At 39.4% G+C, this 21548-nt stretch overlaps 1 protein-coding gene across 1 annotated transcript in view; it reads right to left on the bottom strand.

Moving 5' to 3' along the window:
• The window catches only part of LOC127572043 (ataxin-7), a 95348-nt gene that overhangs the window by 7603 nt on the left and 66197 nt on the right, over positions 1-21548 (bottom strand). The window contains exons 4-6 of the mRNA XM_052018876.1: positions 4222-4462; positions 1408-1679; positions 477-559 (exon numbers count right to left, since the gene is read on the bottom strand). Coding sequence (XP_051874836.1) covers positions 477-559; positions 1408-1679; positions 4222-4462 — 596 coding nt within the window. The remainder of the gene's footprint in view (positions 1-476; positions 560-1407; positions 1680-4221; positions 4463-21548) is intronic.

Here is a 21548-nt window from a genome sequence, read left to right as displayed (position 1 = left end):
CCTTTACATAAATGACTACAAAATATGTATATATTAGTACGTGCTTGTAAAGATAATATACAGTATAAACTATACCAGTTGTATTACATTTTGAATAATACATTTAGCATTTATTAGAAATCAGCTGACAGATATCCAAAACACTGATGTGCAATCTAACTGAATAAATAAACATAGCTGTGTACAAAGAAGATAAGTATCATCTACTTATTGCAGTTCAGGGAAGAAAGGAAAGAATTGAGTTTTGTTTGATTTTGTCACTTTCTCCTCTTCTGGTCTTCGTGTGTTCCTAACCAGACCTCAACCATTAATCTGAAAATCAACTAACAATCTGCATGAAAATTTGCTTGCAAAATAGGGACAAATCTGCATAACAAGTCATGCAGAACAACTGACAAAAAATCCTATTCTCACAACAGTGGCACCAATCAAGCCATTATAAGTAAAGAAAACACAAAAGGTTGACAGTAACCTACCTTGCACGTCAAGGATCTTGTACATGGTTTCTTGGTTTCAAGATCAACAACACCACAGTGTCTGTTTGGGTCAAACTCCCGCTCTGTCATAAAGCAATGGAATAAACTAAATGTATTGTACAGAATATACTGTTGATTTTATGTTTTATTTTAATGGAAAAATGCCTAAATACTGCTGTCAATCGGGCATGAAGACTCAAAAATCCTTTTCTTCTAATGCTGGCTGTTTTTGTAAGCAGCTCCTTCTCCATATCTCACCCCTTTCAAAACTATTATCTCTTATAGATTTAAAAAGTCGCTGGCTCCTCTGTCCATCAGAACTATAAACAGTTGTGCCTCATGTCAATAAAGTTTTTTTGTCACCTATAATCAAGATTAGAGAAACCACATGCATATGCAAAATTTCAATAACCTTGTAAATAAAGCAAATGTGTATATTATTATTTAACTAGGTGTTGGACAGAACAAGAACCAGGTCAGATATTATGTTTAAGTGATAGGTGATTGTGAACTACCCAAAGTACCCAGAACTCAATAATTTTGACAATGGTTCACTACAACAATCCTCTATGCCATCAGGATCAGCTAAATTAGCTCAAACTGCAATCAAGCATTCAGTCAGATGAGGAGAGGAATTTCTTTCCCTGAAGGATGCAAGAAACCCAGATGAGGTTCAACAACAATCTCACGATAACTGCCAGAGGGAGTATTTATTTTTTTAAATCCCATATTTATTTGCTTGAACATAAATTCCCCAGCTGCCATGGTGGGAATTCATGAATCTGGTTCAATAAATCACAATACTGGGTTCTAGTCCAGTAACTTAACCATCACACTATCATACCCCTAAAAAAAAGATGCTTTATCAACCATTATTTCATCCCCAAAAGTTACAATAGTTCCATTGTACTACCCGTCTACTCAGACTCACCTGACAGTCTCTTATGAGAAGAGGGTTTCTTGATATTTTTACCATCTTCAAGTTTCTTTTCTGAGGATGAAGGAGTTGACAGAAGATTTTTACCATTGGGTATCTGTCCAGTGGAGGGCAGGGGTGCCTTTGGTATTGTAGGACTATTAAGGCCAGTTTTTATTGAAGCACTCACAGTGGCGGAATTAATGGGAACAGGCATCATTTTCAATGATGTGCCATCAATCTTCACATTAGGATGCACCTTCTCTGGTTTAGCCACTGAAGTCATGCTGCAGAATATAATGATTTTCTTTTAACAAAGCTGGAAAATATCATATTTTGTACCTTTGGTCTTAAATTGAAACATAAAATAACTTGCTCCTCTACCTATGACTTTTGGTCAGAATTAAACTGAGACAAAGCCTGAACTAGAATTTTCCTAGAATTGCTTATTGCTAATTCCTTAACCCTTGCCAGAAGAACTCAGGAAACAACCCAACAACTTTTTATATTGTTCATTTTGAATAGACTGACATTGTGCATTACTTATTGCAGATTGATTAGAATGCACAAAAGTGCTCCTTTTTAGTAACTATGCCAATAACTTCGAAAGCCAATATCTTCTATTTGAACTGGTATCTTGGACAATGAATCATCTATAGCCAACAATGCAGCAGGGAGACCATCCTCAGGCTATCAATGCTACCTTTGCCTAACCTGAGGATTCCCCTGCTGATTTCTTTTCATCAAAGGAGAAATCAGATTTGCCTACAAGTGCAGATAATAGGCAGAGTGAGGCAGGAGGGCACATGGTGACACAGCCAGTAGAGCTACTGCCTCACTGCTCCAACACACCAGATTCAATCCGGACCCCTGGTGCTGTCTGTGTGAAGTTTCGACATTCTCCCTGTGACCATGTGTTTCCCCTGGGTGCACCGCCTTCATCCTACATCCCAAAGATGTGCAAGTTGGTAGGTTAACTGGCCACTGTAAATTACCTCCAAAGTGCAGGTGAGTGGTCGAATTTGAGGTGCGTTAATGTGAACTTGGGGAGAATAAAATAGGATTAGTGCAAATGGATGCTTTATAGTCGGCACAGCCTTAGTGAGCTGAAGGGCCTGTTTCTGTGCTATACGAGTTATGAAAAGTAGAAATTAGTGGGAGAAAAGAAAGATGAAGTGTTAAATATGAAAAGAATTAAGACTGCTCTATGCATAATAAAATTTAGTAATTTTCAGTAGGTGGTTTATGGAATCTGGTTACTTAGAATCCCTGTACAATTATTTTACGAAATAGCTTTAGACAATGGCATGAACATAGAAAAGTACAGCACAAGAACAGGCCCTTCACCCCACCATGTCTGCGCTGACCAAATTAAAGAAATCCTGTCTGCATGCCCATGGTCTGCATCCTTCTATTCCCTGCCTGTTCATGTGTCTAAGTGCCACTTAAACATTGCTATTGTGTCTGCTACTAACACCTTTCCTGGCAGCATGTTCCAGGCATCTACTATTCTTTGTGCAAAAATACTTGCCTTGCACATCTCCTTTAAACTTCACCCCTCTCACCTTAAACCTATGCACTCTAGTATTTGACACATCCACCCTGGGTAAAAAAACTGATTATTTACCCTATTTATGTGTCTCATAATCTTGTATACTTCTGTCATTGCCCCTCAGCCTCCAACACTCCAGAGAAAATGGTCCAAATTTGTTCAACCTCTCTTTATAGCTCTTCCTCTTCAGGACTCTCTCCAAAGCTTACGCATCCTTCCTATAGCGTGGTGACCAGAAATGCACGCAATACTCCAAACGTGGCCTAACCAAAATTTTATACAGCTGCAACATGACTTCTTAACTTTTATACTCAGTGCCCCAACTGATGAAGCCAAGCCTGCCAGACACCTTTACACCCTTATCACTTGTGTAGCCACCTTCAGGGAGCTATGGACTTGCACATCAATGCTCCTAGGGGTCTTGCCATCTACTTTATACTTTCCTCTTGAATTTGACCTCCCAAAATGCAACAGCTCACACTTGCCCAGATTAAAATCTGCTATTTAAATTAATTTTTTTTTAAATTAAATTTTATTTACAGCATTGTAACAGGCCCTTCCGGCCCAATGAGTCCGCGCCGCCCATTTTAAACACAATTAACCTACCCGTACGTCTTTGCAACGTAGGAAGAAACCAGAGCACCCAGAGGAAACCCACGGAGACATGGGAGAACGTACAAACTCCTTACAGACAGTGACGGGAATCGAACCCCAATCGCTGGCGCTGTAATAGCGTCGCGCTAACCGCTACGCTACTGTGCCGCCCAAACTTTATCTGCCCAACTTTCCTACTGATCTATATCCTGCTGCATCTTTTGACAACCTCCCTCACTATCCACAACTCAACTAATTTTCATGTCATACACAAACTAATTAATTAGACCACATACATTTTCATCCAAACCATTACTATATGTATGTTACAAACAACGGAGTTCCCAGCACTGATCCTTGTGGAACACCACTGGTTACAGATTTCCAGTCAGAAAAACACCCTTCTACCACTACCTTCTGTCTTCGATGACTAAGCCAAATTCCTAACAAACCCAAGTTACTGAATGTTTGGGAAAGGGCACTTGAACTAGCTCAAGGTTAATCTGGTAATGGTTACCCTGTTTACTAGTATACCTTTGTTATAAAGGATGTAGATAATCTAAGTTTTGAGTTGAAATATCTGAAAACAGTGATGCTGAAAATCAACCTATTGTGAGAAAACAATGCAGCAGGAGTAATATGTGAACCCGAAGTAAAACAACCAAAAAAAAGTACACACTAACTTTTTCTCATGGTGCATCCTGCCATGATGAACCATGTAAAATGGTCTGTTCATACCACCGATGTGAAGTTTATCTTTGGGGGATTTTTGTATCTTGGAGCTAGATGAAGCACAGTTGCCACCAGAAGAGCGACTATTCCCACAATCACTACCACTTCTGCTTTTTGAGAGTGTGGAAGGGTAAGAGTACGTAGAAGACGGAGGAGTTACAGGTGGTTTGCTTGATGTACTGTGTCTTCTTTCTGTAGAGAGAAAATAAAACATTTCAGTGCTAGCCACCAATGCAACAGCATTGGATTCCTCTTTACCTAAACTTACATTGTGAAATACAAATTCCAAAATGCTATGACTTTTCAAGATGCCTCAAACTATGATTTTTAATGCTTTATGTAATAGTAAAATACAATAGAAGCACAATAAAATGAGTCAATTATGGCAAACTGCAACTATGTCAAGCTGATCATTGTAAACAAATAATTTTTAAATGTTTTTTTTCATGTTTTCTCTACATTTATTAACACTTTATTTTCTACCTGACCAATTAAAGACATTTAGAAAATCAAAGTAGTTTCAAAAATCAACTCACTTAATGTTATTTGGAAGTTATATCTATTTCATAATATTTATAAAAGCAGTCACTGATCCAAGTTAGCATGAGATACCTCAAATATTGATGGAACAAAGTTTGAAATTGGCCAGACCATTCCAAGAGGGGCCTAGATTAGTGCTTTAACTTTACAGAGCTTCTGTTGGAGATAAGGCAAACTTCTGTGACACTGCTGCCAGTACCAAAAGTGAATTGTATTGGTGATGCTAGAGATAAGTGATAAATCATCATTTCTGGCCCCGGGAGATCCACTGTTCGGTACAAAACAAGACAGGTAAATGAGTTGCCTGCTTAAATCTGCCCAATAAAATATTCAGTGGCTACAAAATCCTAAATTGCAAATTAAAAACCACAAAAAACCACAGGCTTTGCATTTTGCTCTGAATATGCATCACCAAAAATTGCAAAGTTCCTGCTTTATCAGAACTTTTTAGAACTACTTCTTGAAGTAATTTATTATTTTAGTACATAAGATCTTTTAGTACATAAGATGTACATTTTAGTTACACTGAGATCTACAGTTCAAACTCTAGGTAAGTAAAATTAAGAAAATGATGCCCCTCCTATAGCAGTGTTTTACTGATAGTTGAAGTTGTTCAGTAAATATACTAGGTGTGAAATGTTGATAATTGCTGTATCAGAGACCATATTGAATGCTGACATTCACTCTGTCATTTACTAAATACCTCTGTTGTGATTGCAAATGGTCAGGTCAACCTACGCTCTTTGAAAATTTAAAACTTCAGCATCCAAACACCTGTTTAAATCTGATGATCAACCTTGAAAGAAAAATAAACACATGGAATTACACAATGCAATTCTACTTTTCAATTTGTTTTCTTCTCTGCATCACAAGGTAGAAAGATGATCACTCTCACAAATCTGCTAATTTCTCTCTTCATCAATTACATAATGTAGTTAATTGCTAACCCCTTTCTTTGCAGGGTAACTATATGCCACCTGCTCTGAGCCCTAGATATAGTACAGCCAATTTCAAGAACTTTATGAAGCACAAGCACAAATCAAAGCAATGCTCCATGATATTAAAATGTTGTGCAACCTTGAATTATCAATTCTTAAATTTAAATACATGTTTGGAATTTAGAAAAACTTACATTATACAGTCATGATCTTATCTCAATATCTCAAAACACCATATACACAGTTAAAGTATTAGGGACAGTAATTTTTTGACAGAGTTTTGAAAAATGAATTAAGTATCAAACATTTCCCTGCTTCAATATTCAAAATATTTACCTGCTTCATTCTGACAATATAAAATTCCTACCTGATAAACCTCAGATTAGCACAGCCATGATAACTCATTGTGGGATGACTACTCCTTGGATGTTTGATAACTCTGCTTTCAAAGGGACTTAGTCATTTTCATGTAAGCAGATCAAATTCCAATGTTCACTCTGTTGATTAGTCCTTTGGAATCTATTTCAGCTGGCTTTTAGCTGGAGTCAGAATTTCACATATGCATGACAGTTCCAGAAAGCACAGATTTAAAACATTACCCCTTTTTCCAGCAATCGATGTTTAAAAAACATTGTGAAAATGGGGATCATGCCAGGAAAAGTGAAAAACAGAAATTATACAGCTAAATTGAAATGTTGTTACTGTATTTCTCTCCCTATCAAAGTTCCTTCCCTCAAAGCATCAATTTTTAAGATTTGATTCCTATGTTGATTATTCATGTGTGACTTTTGATAAACGTCAGTAGCCTATTTAAACACCAGTAATGTCATAGCTTATCTCCTCATCTCACCAGATCTGAAAATGTAGCTCTCCAATAGGAAATGCTAAATAGTTACAAGGAGATGATTCAGCCATTATTTCTCTCCCTAAAAGTGGAGATGGCATTGGTATATCAATTCACTAACTGCAAAGACTGAAGAGCAAACACAAGAGGGATTCTCTGCTCTGTAAACTTCAGCTGTCTGCTCAGAAATTTGCTGTACCATTGTCAGCTTTTAGTACGATATCAAAAGGTCACTGCTGAAAATAGCTACCCGAGAGAGTATGGATCTTTCTGAAACTGAGTAAAGGATTACAATTAGCAATGTTGAAAGAGACAGAATACCAGGCTAGAAATTCACCAAGATCATTCAGTTGCAGTATGCTGCATAATGTAACTGCAGGTTTCCATGGTTCAAAGATTTAATCAAATTCTAATTGTTCACAAGCACTAGGTTCTCTTCTCCCCTTATTTCTATCCAGGAATCCTCAAATGTACCCTTTTGTTATTTTTATATTCAAGTAATGATCCTCAACACTGAAAGATGGCATTATAAAACAGGAACATATTATAGCAATTTGAACAACTGAATCAGATTTAAAAACCTTATAAGAAAACTAGATATAATTGTGTATTGTGACAAAATAGATGGATAACATAATCATCTTTCTCAAGGACTGCAATGTATCAAGGTTAAAGGCCATCACCTCCTGTTAGATGAGCGGTTTCAGGAGTTGGACCCAGCAACAAAGGAACACTTAAATACAGGTCCTCCCCAGGTTATGACAGGGTTCCATTCCTGTAAATTGTTCGTAACCCGAACAGTTTGCAAGTCAGAGGTGCGGCTGCTTACCAAGTTCCCACATGGCAGAAGATGCCTGCGGCCCCACAGCAGCTGGCAAACCATCCTGCCGGTCTCCTAAATATTCATTCTTATATATGGGCTGCCCATAAGTTAGGTGTCCATAAGCTAGGGAGAACCAGGACCCAGTTCCATAGCTTATGACGTGAAAAGTAAAGAGGCGATTTCTTTGTGGAAGGAATCTGCGAGCTGGTTCATGTTGTCAAATAGAGGATTGGGCATTTCCTACAGATATGGTCTTCAGCCTTCTAATGTTAATGAACACATGAGAACATACACAAGAAAACATGAACAGGAGTAGGCCAACAGGCTCTTCAATCCTGCCCCAGCCATTTAAAATGATAATGGCTGATCTATGCTGGCCTCAATTCCACTTCTATGTCATTACTCCTGAGATTCACCACCTTCTACCTCAGTTTTAAATGCAGTTGCACCAACCTTACATGTGGTGGCGTTTCTTTGACCACTCACCAGAGTGCACAGCTGCTGCTCTGCTTGTGGCTACATCACATGGTACAATAAAAAGCCATTGGTCAATTGTGACACCCTGCCACAGACGATAGCCAGGGGTTTTGAAATAGTACTACAGCTAAAGGCATGGAGGATAGTCATTATGTGGAACTGACAACAGTTCAAATATTACCTGCTGCTTGTTCCGGCCCAGCTCTAGGTCGATAATGGGCTACTTCTACCAAAAGAAATATCAACAGCATTGTCGGTAACCTTTCTACAGTTCCCACTAAACCTGGCTGAAGGAAAGTCAAGCCACATGTCACAGCTGATGTTAAGTTGCTCAGCCTTGTGAAAATTCAGTGTGCTAGAACCACCCTTCAGCGCTATGATAACCACTATAATGCTATAACGCTATAATGTTGAGCATCTTCACGATGAGTGCGTGAACATTATTTGCCTATTATAGGCAAAGACCAGTTTTAGTGATTATGACTGTAAATCAAGTGGAAAAGTCCTCCATCACTTCTCGTATTTGCTAAGTGACCAAACTCAATGAAATTCATTCATCACATGGGGCTGAACAACAAACTTAAAGGCATTAAACTTGATGATCTTACAAAACAAAATCAGCACAATCAATATTTTATATAAAAGCATTGATAGTACAGTGGAGAAGCAGCTACCCACTGCAAATTAATTTCCCACTTGCACTATATCCTGTTCTAATCTCACCATGCCCACTCCAAAGGCTGCACAGGCTGAAAAAACATTTAAAAATAATCAGCTTGTTAATCAAAACCACAAAATCTATTCTAAATTTAAATGAACAAAAGATGGCCCAACATATTTAAAACCTTGTATTTCAGAAAAATCTAACTGACTTTATTTCAATTATACTCTGAATTACATTAAGTTCCACAATGATCAGTGTGAAAAAGACAATTCAAATTGTCAAATACTTTTAATACTACCATTTCTGTCCGACCTAAATAAAGCACTTGAGATACTAAAAGACACAATGTTGAAATGGACATTATAGCAAATGGATTAAAGCATTATGAAGCATGTAAGGAACTGTTGATTTTAAACATAGACCCAAAAGGATAGAGACTGTGAAATAAATAACAAATCCCAACATAAACCCAGGCACAAGGAAATAAACCAAGTACCAACTATATACAATCTATTCAGAATAGTTAGGTTAAGTGGTAATTTTTTGTGATTTTTAACAATGACTTGGATGAGGGGGCAGAAGGGTGGGTTGGCAAGTTTGCAGACGACACAAGGTTGGTGGTGTTGTGGATAGTGTGGAGGACTGTCGAAGATTGCAGAGGGACATTGGTAGGATGCAGAGCTGGGCTGAGAAGTGGCAGATGGAGTTCAATCCAGAGAAGTGTGAGGTGGTACACTTTGGAAGGACAAACTCCAAGGCAAGAGTACAAAGTTAATGGCAGGATTCTGGGAATTGTGGAGGAGCAGAGGGATCTGGGGGTTCATATCCACAGATCCCTGAAAGTTGCCTCACAGGTGGATAGGGTAGTTAATAAAGCTTATGGGACATTAGCATTCATAAGTTATGGGATCGAGTTTAAGAGCCGCGAGGTGATGATGCAGCTCTACAAAACTCTGGTTAGACCACACTTGGAGTACTGTGTCCAGTTCTGGTCGCCTCATTATAGAAAGGATTTGGAAGTATTGGAAAGGGCGCAGAGGAAATTTATCAGGATGCTGCCTGGTTTAGAGAGTATGCATTATGAGGAGAGACTAAGAGAGCTAGGGCTTTACTCTTTGGAAGGAGGAGGATGAGAGGAGATATAATAGAGGTATACAAAATATTAAGAGGAATAGATAGAGTAGACAGCCAGCGCCTCTTTCCCAGGGCACCAATGCTCAATACAAGAGGGCATGGCTTTAAAGTACTGGGTGGAAAGTTCAAGGGAGTTATCAGAGTAAGGTTTTTTTACCCAGAGAGTGGTTGGGGCATGGAATGCGCTGCCTGGGGTGGTGGTGGAGGAAGGTACATTGGTCAAATTCAAGAGATTACTAGATAAGCATATGGAGGAATTTAAAATAGAGGGGTATTAGGGAGGAAGGGGTTAAAGAGTCTTAGGCGAGGTTTAAAGGTCGGCACAACATTGTGGGCTGAAGGGCCTGTATTGTGATGTACTGTTCTATGATTCTATGATTTAACTCTCAATTTTTTTTTTAAATCACAAAATACAGAATATAAGCATCTAAGAAAAATAAACTTATGCAATAATAAACCTGACCTTCAGAGACTATTTTAATGATTGAGATTCAAGTCTCAATAAACAATCAAATCACAGCCAGTGGAAACCATACATAGTCCAGGAAAAACAGAGGAACACTTAAGGACAGCAGCTTCAAACTGGGACTGAACATCCAAAGAACTAAACTTGATACTTTTTTTGTTATAGCTCTTTTTAGATATATAATTGCAGCTTAAAGTGACCTGCTAATATTTATACATTGTACTTTAACACTTAATTTCTGATGTCACAAAAAACTGTCACTATTTACAAAAGTGCAAAAGGAGCATCATTCCTTTCATCAGCAGTCCATCAACTACAAAAATAAAATTAATGATCAAGAAAGCTGGTTATTAGGGGAAATTTAGAATTCAGAGCTATCTATTTCTATGCTCAATATATGCATAGTTCTCTTGAAGATGCACTTAAAAATGGTTCATCAGTAGTAGGTGTATAGCTATCAGTGGTAGGGCTGATTGAAATACTAATACAATTTTACCTAGAAAACCATGGAGTGCTTCACAATTTCACATTCACAATCTTTTTTCTCTTACTCTAAATTAGAATTACACGATAATCAATATTTTACAAGTACCCTTTATACGTTAAAGTATATTGCTTAGTCATTCTTACCTTCAGCTCCCATCCATACTACAATTTCAAAAACACCTTGGGTTTCCATTTACTATAAAAATTAGTTTTAAATTGTTGGAACATTGAATTGCAACATTGCCCATTTTTCAAATCAGGAAGAGCTTTAGAATCAAATCAGTAAAATGTTGAATGAAAGCACTGCAGACAGGAAGATGGGGAGACAGAACATCCAGTTCTAAAGAAACAGTAAATGTTAGGAGTGTATATCAAGATTTAACGAGTTCATGTCAGGATCATGAAATATCGAACACCCCGTATGCAGTTTCATTCTATTTAACTTTAAAATACCTTGGGAACAGATTCATTCCAAACAGATGGACTTTGCTTGGTCCTTTATTGGCTTTTTCTTGCAGTCTTTTTCATCATAAGCAAGTAAAAAAATTACCCGTTCACAGAAAGCAGCTTGCATAGAAAAGGCACTTCGTGCTCTTAAACAGGAGAGTGCCAAAAAAAACCAAACACATCTTTTGTATCAGCTTTTACATGTTTACTCAAATTAACTTTTGAAAATTGTAATATAAAAATACAGACACCAAATAGAAAAAAATTATAAAATAAATATGTTGTCTTTTCAAAGTATTTTGAAGAGACAAAATAGGCCTCCCCCAAAAAGTTATGATTAAAAACATTTAACAGAAGCTTCTAATGTAGTGGGTTCCAATGAAAGGTCATTGATCTGAAAGGTTAACTGTTTCTTTCTCTCCACAAATGCTGCTTTGCATGCTGAGTATTTCCAAGTTTTTCTTCCTATTTGATTTCCAGTATCTACAATATTTTGCACTTATACCGAAAGCTTGTAATGAGCATGTTATCTGCTTTACATGAACATTTTAGAGTACAGATGACATGCATTGAGACAAACAAACCAAATGGAATAATTTGCTGTACACTTTAAGGCAACTGGTCAACTAATATTCCCTCTTGATGCAATTTGCCCAAAGATTAAGGGTCTGATGCCAGATTTGGGATGCCACCCAGAGACATAAAATGCCACACTGTGAAGCATTGCAACTTCTTCCATTGATAGCTAATGCAGGTAGTTCTGCTATTAAGTTTCCATAACGTGAATTGGCTATAGCACAATTGATGAATAAGGGAACACACTGTATTACCCAGGCCGAATTGGTTATAACGCGATTTCAATCAGGAACCAGAGAATCACTTAAGAGTTATGTGGGAAATTGACAAGCAGAAAAAAAAGCTGTCTTGGAAAAAAATTTGTTTACATGTAGCCTCCCCGCAATAAATCAGGCACCACTGTCTCTTAAGAACACTGACTGCAAGCTTCACTGGGAGAGGCCATTGGAAATTGACAAGCAATCATTTCTATTGACACTTGTGCAATGATACTTTATTAAATGTAACATACAGCCTTTGGTATTTTTGGCTTGCAGTAGCAAAAATAAACTTATAGCTATTAAGAACACCTTTACTTTTGAAAATCCAGCAGGGAAAATTAACTTTGTTTACTATTTCAGATGGAGGGCATGGCGATGTGTTGCAGCTGCTTGATGTGGGAGCTGGTGAACCCTGCAGTGGTGCACAGTGAACCCTGCAGTGGTGCACAGTGAACACAACTGCAGTAAGTGCTCGAGGCTGGAGGAACTTCGGCTCAGAATTGATGAGCTCGAGTCGCAGCTTCAAACACTGCAGAGCATCAGGGAGGGAGACAGATACGTAGATGCTGTGCATTGGGAGGCAGTCACCCCCATTAGAGCAGGTACTTCAAGGGCCCAGGAGGCAGATGAAAGAGTGAATGTCAGGGGAGAGAAAAAGAAAGGGAACAGGCAGACAGTGCAGAGGACCCGAGGCTGTTCCCCTCAGTAACAGGTTTTCCGCTTTGGATGCTATTGAGGGGGATGACCTACAGGGATCAAGTGGCAGTAGCCAGGTCTCTGGCACTGGGACTGGTCCTGCTGCTCAGAAGAGAAGGGAGGAGAAGAGGAAGGCAGCAGTGATAGGGGGCTCGATAGTCAGGGAAACAGACAGGAGGTTCCATGGACATGAGCGAGAATCCCAGATGGTATGTTGCCTCCCAGGTGCCAGGGTCCGGGATGTCTCTGATTGGGTCCACAGCATTCTTGAGCGGGAGGGAACGCAGCCATAAGTCGTGATATATGTCGGTACCAATGACATAGGTAGGAAGAGGGATGAGGTCCTGAAGAGGAAGCTTAGGGAACTAGGCAGAAAGCTGAAGAACAGGACCTCAAGGGTAGCAATCTCAGGATTGCTGCCAGTGCCACGTGATGGTGAAGGTAAGAATAGGAGGAGATGGCAAATGAATGCGTGGCTGAGGAGTTGGTGCAGGGGGCAAAGATTTAGATTTTTGGATCATTGGGATCTCTTCTGAGGAAGATGGGACCTGTACAGAGTGGATGGGTTACACCTGAACTTGAGGCAGACCAACATCCTTGCAGGCAGGTTTGCTAGTGTGGTTTGGGAGGGTTTAAACTAGTGTGCAAGGGGGATGGGAACCAGAGGGGTAGGTCAGAGGAAGAAGTGCATGGAGTAAAGCCAGATCTAACATATAGAGAGGCTTTGAGGAAGGAGAAACATAGTATAGGGTATAAAAGTAGAAAGGCAGATGAGCTAAAGTGCATTCACTTAAATGCAAGTAGTATCAGGAATAAGGGTGATGAACTAAGAGCCTGGATAAATACGTGGAACTATGATATTGTGGCTCTTGCAGAGACTTGGCTGTCACCAGGGCAGGAATGGATACTGAATATTCCTGGATTTCAGTTTTAAAAGGGAAGGGGGGGGGGGTGTGGAGAGAAGAGGAGGAGAGGTGGCATTACTGGTCAGGGATACTATTACAGCTGCAGAAAGGGTAGATAATGTAGAGGGATCCTCTCTAGAGTCAGTATGGGTGGAAGTTAGGAACAAGAAAGCAATTACTCTACTGGGAGTATTCTATAGGCCCCCAGGTAGCAGTAAAGATACTGAGGAGCAGATTTTGGAAAGGTGCAAGACTAACAGGGTTGTTATCATGGGAGACTTCAACTTCCCAAATATTGATTGGCACCTGCTTAGTGCCAAAGGTTTAGACGGGGCAGAGTTTGTAAAGTGTTCAAGGCGGATTCCTGTCACAGTATGTTGACAGGCTGACTAGAGGGAATGCCATATTAGATCTAGTGTTAGGTAATGAACTGGGTCAGGTGACAGATCTCTCAGTGGGGTAAGCATTTGGGGGACAGTGACTGCCACTCCCTAACCTTTAGCATTGTCATGGACAAGGATAGGAGCAGAGAAGACAGGAAGATATTTAATTGGGGAAGGGCAAATTATGAAGCTATAAGGCTAGAACTTGCGAGTGTGAATTGGAATGACATTTTTGAAGAGAAATGTACTATGGAGATGTGGTCATTATTCAGGGATCTCTTGCAGGAGGTTAGGGATAAATTTGTCCCGGTGAGGCAGAGAAGGAATGGCAGGGTGAAGGAGCCATGGGTGACAAGTGAGGTGGAACAACTAGTTAGGAAGAAGGCAGCAAGCACACATAAGGTTTAGGAAGCAAGGATCAGATAGGGCTCTTGAGGAATATAGGGTAGCAAGGAAGGAACTTAAGAAGGGGCTGAGGAGAGCAAGAAGGAACAATGAAAAGGCCTTGGCGAGTAGGGTTAAGTAAAATCCCAAGGCCTTTTTTTCCCCCACTTATGTGAAGAGCAGAAGGATGACGAGAGTGAAGGTAGGACCGATTAGAAACAAAGGAGGGAAGCTGTGGAAGTGGGTGAGGTCCTCAATGAATATTTCTCTTCAGTATTCACCAAGGAGAGGGGTCTTGATGATGCTAAGGAGTGTTGGTAAGGGTAATGTTCTGGAGCATGTAGATATCAAGAGGGAGGATGTGTTGGAGCTGTTAGAAAATATTAGGACAGATAAGTCCCCGGGGCCTGACGGAATATTCCCCAGGCTGCTCCACAAGGCGAGGCAGGAGATTGCTGAACCATTGGCTAGGATCTTTGAGTCCTCATTGTCCACAGGAATGGTACCGAAGGATTGGAGGGTGGCAAATGTTGTCCCCTTATTCAAAAAAGGAAGTAGGGATAGTCCAGGGAATTATAGACCAGTTAGCCTTACATCTGTGGTGGGCAAGCTGTTGGAAAAGATTCTTAGAGATAGGATCTATGGGCATTTAGAGAATCATGGTCTGATCAGGGACAGCCAGCATGGCTTTGTGAAGGGCAGATCATGTCTCACAAGCCTGATAGGGTTCTTTGAGGTGGTGACCAGGAAGATTGATAAGGGTAGTGCAGTAGATGTGGTCTACATGGATTTCAGTAAGGCATTTCACAAGGTTCCACATAGTAGGCTTCTTCAGAAGGTCAGAGGGCATGGGATCCAGGAAGGCTTGGCCGTGTAGATTCAGAATTGGCTTGCCTGTAGAAAGCAGAGGGTTGTGGTGAAGGGAGTGCATTCAGATAGGAGGGCTGTGACAATTGTGTCCCATAAGGATCGGTTCTGGGACCTTTACTTTTTGTGATTTTTATTAATGACTTGGATGAGGGGGTAGAAGGGTGGGTTGGCAAGTTTGCAGACGACACAAAGGTTGGTGGTGTTGTGGATAGTGTGGAGGACTGTCGAAGATTGCAGAGGGACATTGATAGGATGTAGAGCTGGGCTAAGAAGTGGCAGATGGAGTTCAATCCAGAGAAGTGTGAGGTGATACACCTTGGAAGGACAAGCTCCAGGGCGGAGTACAAAGTTAATGGCAGGATTCTGGGTAGTGTGGAGCAGCAGAGGGATCTAGGGGTTCATATCCACAGATCCCTGAAAGTTGCCTCACAGGTGGATAGGGTAGTTAATAAAGCTTATGGGATGTTAGCATTCATAAGTCATGGGATCGAGTTTAAGAGCCGCGAGGTGATGATGCAGCTCTACAAAACTCTGGTTAGACCACACTTGGAGTACTGTGTCCAGTTCCATTCACCTCATTATAGAAAGGATGTGGAAACGTTGGAAAGGGTGCAGAGGAGATTTACCAGGATGCTGCCTGGATTGGAGAGTATGCATTATGAAGAGAGACTAAGGGAGCTAGGGCTTTACTCTTTGGAGAGAGGGAGGATGAGAGGAGACATAATAGAGGTATACAAAATATTAAGAGGAATAGATAGAGTAGACAGCCAGCACCTCTTTCCCAGGGCACCAGTGCTCAATACAAGAGGGCATGGCTTTAAAGTAATGGGGGGGGGGGGGGGGAGAAGGAGTTCAAGGGAGATATCAGAGTAAGGTTTTTTACCCAGAGAGTGGTTGGGGCATGGAATGTGCTGCCTGGGGTGGTGGTGGAGGAAGGTACATTGGTCAAATTCAAGAGATTACTAGATAAGCATATGGAGGAATTTAAAATAGAGGGATATGTGGGGGGAAGGGGTTAGATAGTTTTAAGGCAAGGTTTAAAGGTCAGCACAACATTGTGGGCCGAAGGGTCTGTATTGTGCTGTACTTTCTATGATTCTATGATTTATTGAGAGTCTGAAACTCTCTTGCACTCAACCCACCTTTTCCTATTGACACAATTGTTTGCATTATGCGATTTTCTATAATGAAAGGCTTCCTGGGAACACAACAATCGCATTGTAGCAGAACTACCTGTATGTGTTTTTTTGTCAGTTTTAAGACATCAGTTTTATGTTTCATTATTTGTTAAATCTCAGGAGGCATGAAGCACAAATGGTGGCACTTTTTGAGAACAAATTCAACCTGATGGATACCAATTTATTGGTTAAAACAAATATACGTTCGCTCTCAAAATATAACGAAGCTGCTCAGGCCAGGTTTTGGCAGCAGTACAATCAACTAAGCCACAAGCTACAAGATTTCTAAGCACATTAATATTGTAGAAAAATTATTCAAATCTGTTCAACTTGCCGCCAAAGTTCATTACATCGCAACCTATAAATTCCTGTCACCATTCCTGAAATGAATTTGGTATGCAATAATGAAATTTTCCTGAATTTGACTCATAGCACAAATAGTACAGTATCAGAATCAGGTTTATTATCACTGATATATGTCATGAAATTTGTTGTTTGGCGGCAGCAGTATAGTGCAAGACTTTAAAAAATTATAAGTTACAAAAATAAATAAATAGTGCAAAAGAGAAGTAGATGAGAAGGAATCAAACGTTAAACTAACTCCAGATTTCGCAACTGTGTGTATGGCAATTCACTTCCTCAAAAGAGAATGTTGTCAGAACAGACACTTGCACTCTCAGAAAACCTATTTATTTGATTTCCCCTAACCCCCAATCCCCCAGTGGAAAAATTTGTCCTTTTTAAGTCCAGGGAAAAGTAAAGATAAAGGAGTTTTAATTATATTCTTCAAACATCTTTACATGAAGGTAACAGCTGCAAATCATTATCAATCTTGAATTACCAGCAGTAAGAAAATCTCTCAGTCTCTGTAAGCCTGCAAGATGACAATAGGAAATGCAGATGCCCACTCTATGTCATGCAGAGCTGAAGTATTGTGGGTCTTAAAGTTCACAGAATCTTAAAACAGGCCACAACTGATACCAGGCTAAGAGTTATTAAATCAGTGCTTGATCTAAGTTAAACAACCAAGGTAATTGCAGCAACATCTTACAAATCCAGCAAAAATGGGTCTCCAATGTTTTTGCAAAAATGAAAACAGGTATTTTAAGATTTCCCAATGAAAGCAAATGAAGCAGCATCTGTAGAGAGAGAAACAAGGTTAACTGCTTCTCTCTCCACAGACGATGCCTGACCTAGTTAAGTATATCCAGCAATCAGTCTTTCAGGTTTCAAGCATTTGCAGGTTTGTTTTGCTTTTGGAAGCAGAAGAACTGCATTTTGTTATTAAGAGTTCCGAATTAATCAAGAATCCAATAACTTTTCAATAGAGGAGCACGTTGATATTCCTTCAATCATTTCTCCCCTTTTGTATAGCTCAAGGAAAACCGAACAGGAAATTTATGCAATACTTTATACCCAATTATAGTGGGAAATCCAGACCCAAGGAAGTGATGTGCAAGAGCAGCTTGCATATTATAAAATAACAACATAGTAAAACTAAATGTACTTCTGTCCCACAAAAGTTAAACTTGGTTTGTAAAGCTGAGCTAGAAAGCTCAGCCTACAAATAAAAAAAATAAAATGTTCCCTTGAAAATAACTTCTCTTCACTGGGTGGGTCACAGGATGACAGCAGTCTTCATAGCAATTCCACAGGGGCCTGGGTTAGCACAAGGATATCTGGGGCAACATGAAGACTTGATTGACAGATATGGAGTTAACAGTATACACCAGTCTATTTTCCAAAATACACAATCTTTTAAAGAAAAGGGAGAAGGTAGATAGCTATGTTCCGAAAATAATTGCTGCAGAAATCTGCTAAACACAAATTTATCACCAAATGTGGCTTGGAATACTTGGTCTGTCAAGTACAGATGAACTTTGGAGAGAGTGGGTAATAATCAAGTACTGACTGACTGAATTTAAGTAGTGTCTTATTATAGTCAGATGTTGACCAAAGGCAGAGTCTCCAAGGTACATGATGATCATGTGGGAAAATGGAATCAAAAGTAGCTGATCACTTCTCGGAAAAGAAATGTTAACTGAACCTCTGTATGGTGGAACTCCACCTCATCTAATGTCCATACAAAAATGCCATGCATCATGCAATTGGAGGTGTTGTGTGGACTGCACCTCAATTGATTGGGTCCTTCTCCTGCTACAGAAGAGAGACTGATCAAATAAGTACACTTCTGTTTGTCCTGAGATTGGATGCCTGAATGATTTTTATTTGCTCCACAATGCCCATCCCTTATGAATTCAGGTTCAGCTTGGGTCAGTACTTGCACTCTCACATCTGAGTCATCAGGCTGTGCGAGATGACCAATCACAAGTCTTTACAGGACTGAGGAATGCTGCATTTTTAGAAAGAATTGTTAAACTAAGGTTCTATCATGTTCACTGAGATGAACATGAAAAACACGTGCCACTAACCTGAAGACTTTCATCTTCTCGTTCAACATCACCAATACTGATTAACTGGACATTTTAAATCATGTTTGATTGAAGAAATTTGCTGCATGCCATTTGGTACCCAAGTTCATTTATAATTAGGCCTTGAACATTTTTCCTTTTGGTTCAGTTTAATGACACTTTTTCTGTTTTTGTTTTAATTAATCTTTGGCAAAATTGAGCATTTTTGGTTGTTAAAAATCATCACCCAAGAGATGCATTAATATTCATTTTCTATTGAGCACAATAATCCAAAATCAGTAATAATAAGTACAGGCTAATGCAGGTTTTAACAATTTTTTGTTGACATTTTCTCTCATTTATTGGAAATACTTTTCAATTTCTACTTGCACTTTTATTCCTTTGGCTGCCTTCCACCACTTCACACCGCTGACTAACACATTCCAAAAGCAAATGGGATTGATCAGCAATCTATGAGCATTTTGAAAGTCCTTTGCAGCATTCTTGATGTAAAATAAATGAAAAGGTAAATTCTCCATGGCTGACACCAATTGCTGGCATGGAGATTTAAGAGTGAAAAATAAAACTAAAATTTTTGTTTTTAGGTCACTTTTGGTGATTGCATATTTATTGTTTTTAATTGGTTTTTTGGTATTGGTTTATTATTGTCACTTGTACCAAGGTACAGTGAAAAACTTGTCTTGCATACTGATCATACAGATCAATTCATTACACAGTGCAGTTACATTGAGTTAGTACAGAGTGCATTGATGTAGTACAGGTTAAAAACAGTAACAGTAAAGTATAACAGTAAAGTGTCACAGCTACAGATAAAGTGCAGTGCAATAAGGTGCAAGGTCACAACAAGGTAGATCGTGAGGTCATAGTCCATCTCACTGTATAAGGGAACCATTCAATAGTCTTATCACAGTGGGGTAGAAGCTGTCCTTAGGTCTGGTGGTATGTGCCCTCAGGCTCCTGTATCTTCTACCCTATGGAAGAGGAGAGAAGAGAGAATGTCCTGGGTGGGTGGGGTCTTTGATTATGCTGGCTGCTACACCAAGGCAATGAGAGGTAAAGACAGAGTCCAAGGAGGGGAGGCTGGTGTCCGTGATGCACTGGGTTGTGTCCACAACTCTCTGCAGTTTCTTGTGGTCCTGGGCAGAGCAGTTGCCGTACCAAGCTGTGATACATCCAGATAGGATGCTTTCTATGGTGCATCGGTAAAAGTTGGTAAGAGTCAAAGGGGGCAGTTTTCCTGAAGACAAAATTGGTGATAAATAAATATATGCTCTCTCTCATGGATATGATGAGAAAATAAACATTTGCAATGCTGCAAGTCCTTGTCACCTGAGGCAGTGTTTTCTAGCTCAAAAAATAACCTGTTCCCACTAACAAAGATTATGGGAATGGGAAGATAACAGATTTGCTGAATCCAGTTTTGAAATTTTTTAATCAAATGACACCTTACAAACTTTTTGGGGGATTGAGGTGGTGAGCGATGAGTTGGGGGAGGGGTGGTGAGGGAAGTGAAGGGAAGAGTTGAGGCGACAGGGCAGAATTCATGATTTCCACAACCCAATGTGTAAAAATGTGCATCTTGTCTGGGTCCTGAAAGGTCTGGCTTTAAGTTGAATGTTTTGACTCTCTGTTCTGGACTGTCTAGTGAAAATATATTTTTGAATGTCTTAATTATCTTAATCACCCAAATTAGATCAACTTTTATCTGTAGCCTAGTCAATATAACCAATAATATAATACATGCAATACTAGTATCATGCTCTAGAAGGCCAAACATAGTTTATGAAAGGGATAAAAGATTATGTGAAACAGGAAGCAAAATAGAAGTATCTTTCTTAGTTGTTCAGTTGTATCAAGTTCTAGGAACTGGCAATAAATATTTGGCAAGTATCTGTTCATTTAGCATAGTTGAAGTAACAAGAATCTATCAAGTATGGCTCTTGTTAACATCCCATGTAATTTTACATAAGTACCAGGATATCCTACTCCACTATGCAAGATTCTGTTACTCCTTTACCTCAGCACTTTTCTTGCACTAACTCCATATTCCTAGATTCCTTAGTTAAAAAAAATCTATTGACCTGAACTGAATATATTCAGCAACCAAGGCTAGAGAATTCCAAATATTACTATCCTCTAGGTGAAGAAATTTATTTTCATTTCAGTCCTGAATGAGCAGTCCCTTATTTTGATACCATAACCCTTAGTCCTAGACATGCATGCCAGGGGTAACTTCTCTATATCAATTCTGTTAAGCCTTGTAAGAATGTTGTACATTTCAATGGGATTCTCTCTCATTCTTCTATACTCTAGACAGTATAAACTCAGTCTGTTTAATCTCTCCTCAGAGGATAATACCTCATCCAAGGAATCAGTCTGGTGAACATTCCTTGCTTCCCCTCTATGACTAGTTAATTCTTTGTGAAGTTCCAAATGAAATGGGCATCAATAGCAAACTGTATGGAAGTTATAGTCATGTGGGAAACTTTAGTGACACTAAGGAATTGTTTGAATTCACAAATTAATATGGCAGAACATAAATTATATAGGAGCCAAGAAAAATGAGCCAAAGTTAGCCTCACAGCTCCTTTGGCCTACAATGCCATTCAATAACATCATGGCTGATCTAATCTTGGCTTCACCTCCATATTTCTATGTATCCCCATAACGTCCTTTAGACCATGAACCTTCAAGGAAGAAATCCCTCGGTCCCTTATTCTGAAACATTTCCCCCCTTGTTCAGGAATCCCCATGGAATGGGATAAGTCTAATAAA

Source organism: Pristis pectinata, chromosome 6, assembly GCF_009764475.1.
Source record: "Pristis pectinata isolate sPriPec2 chromosome 6, sPriPec2.1.pri, whole genome shotgun sequence".
In the NCBI taxonomy this organism is placed as follows: domain Eukaryota; kingdom Metazoa; phylum Chordata; class Chondrichthyes; order Rhinopristiformes; family Pristidae; genus Pristis; species Pristis pectinata.
This window is presented reverse-complemented; position numbering and strand designations above follow the sequence as displayed.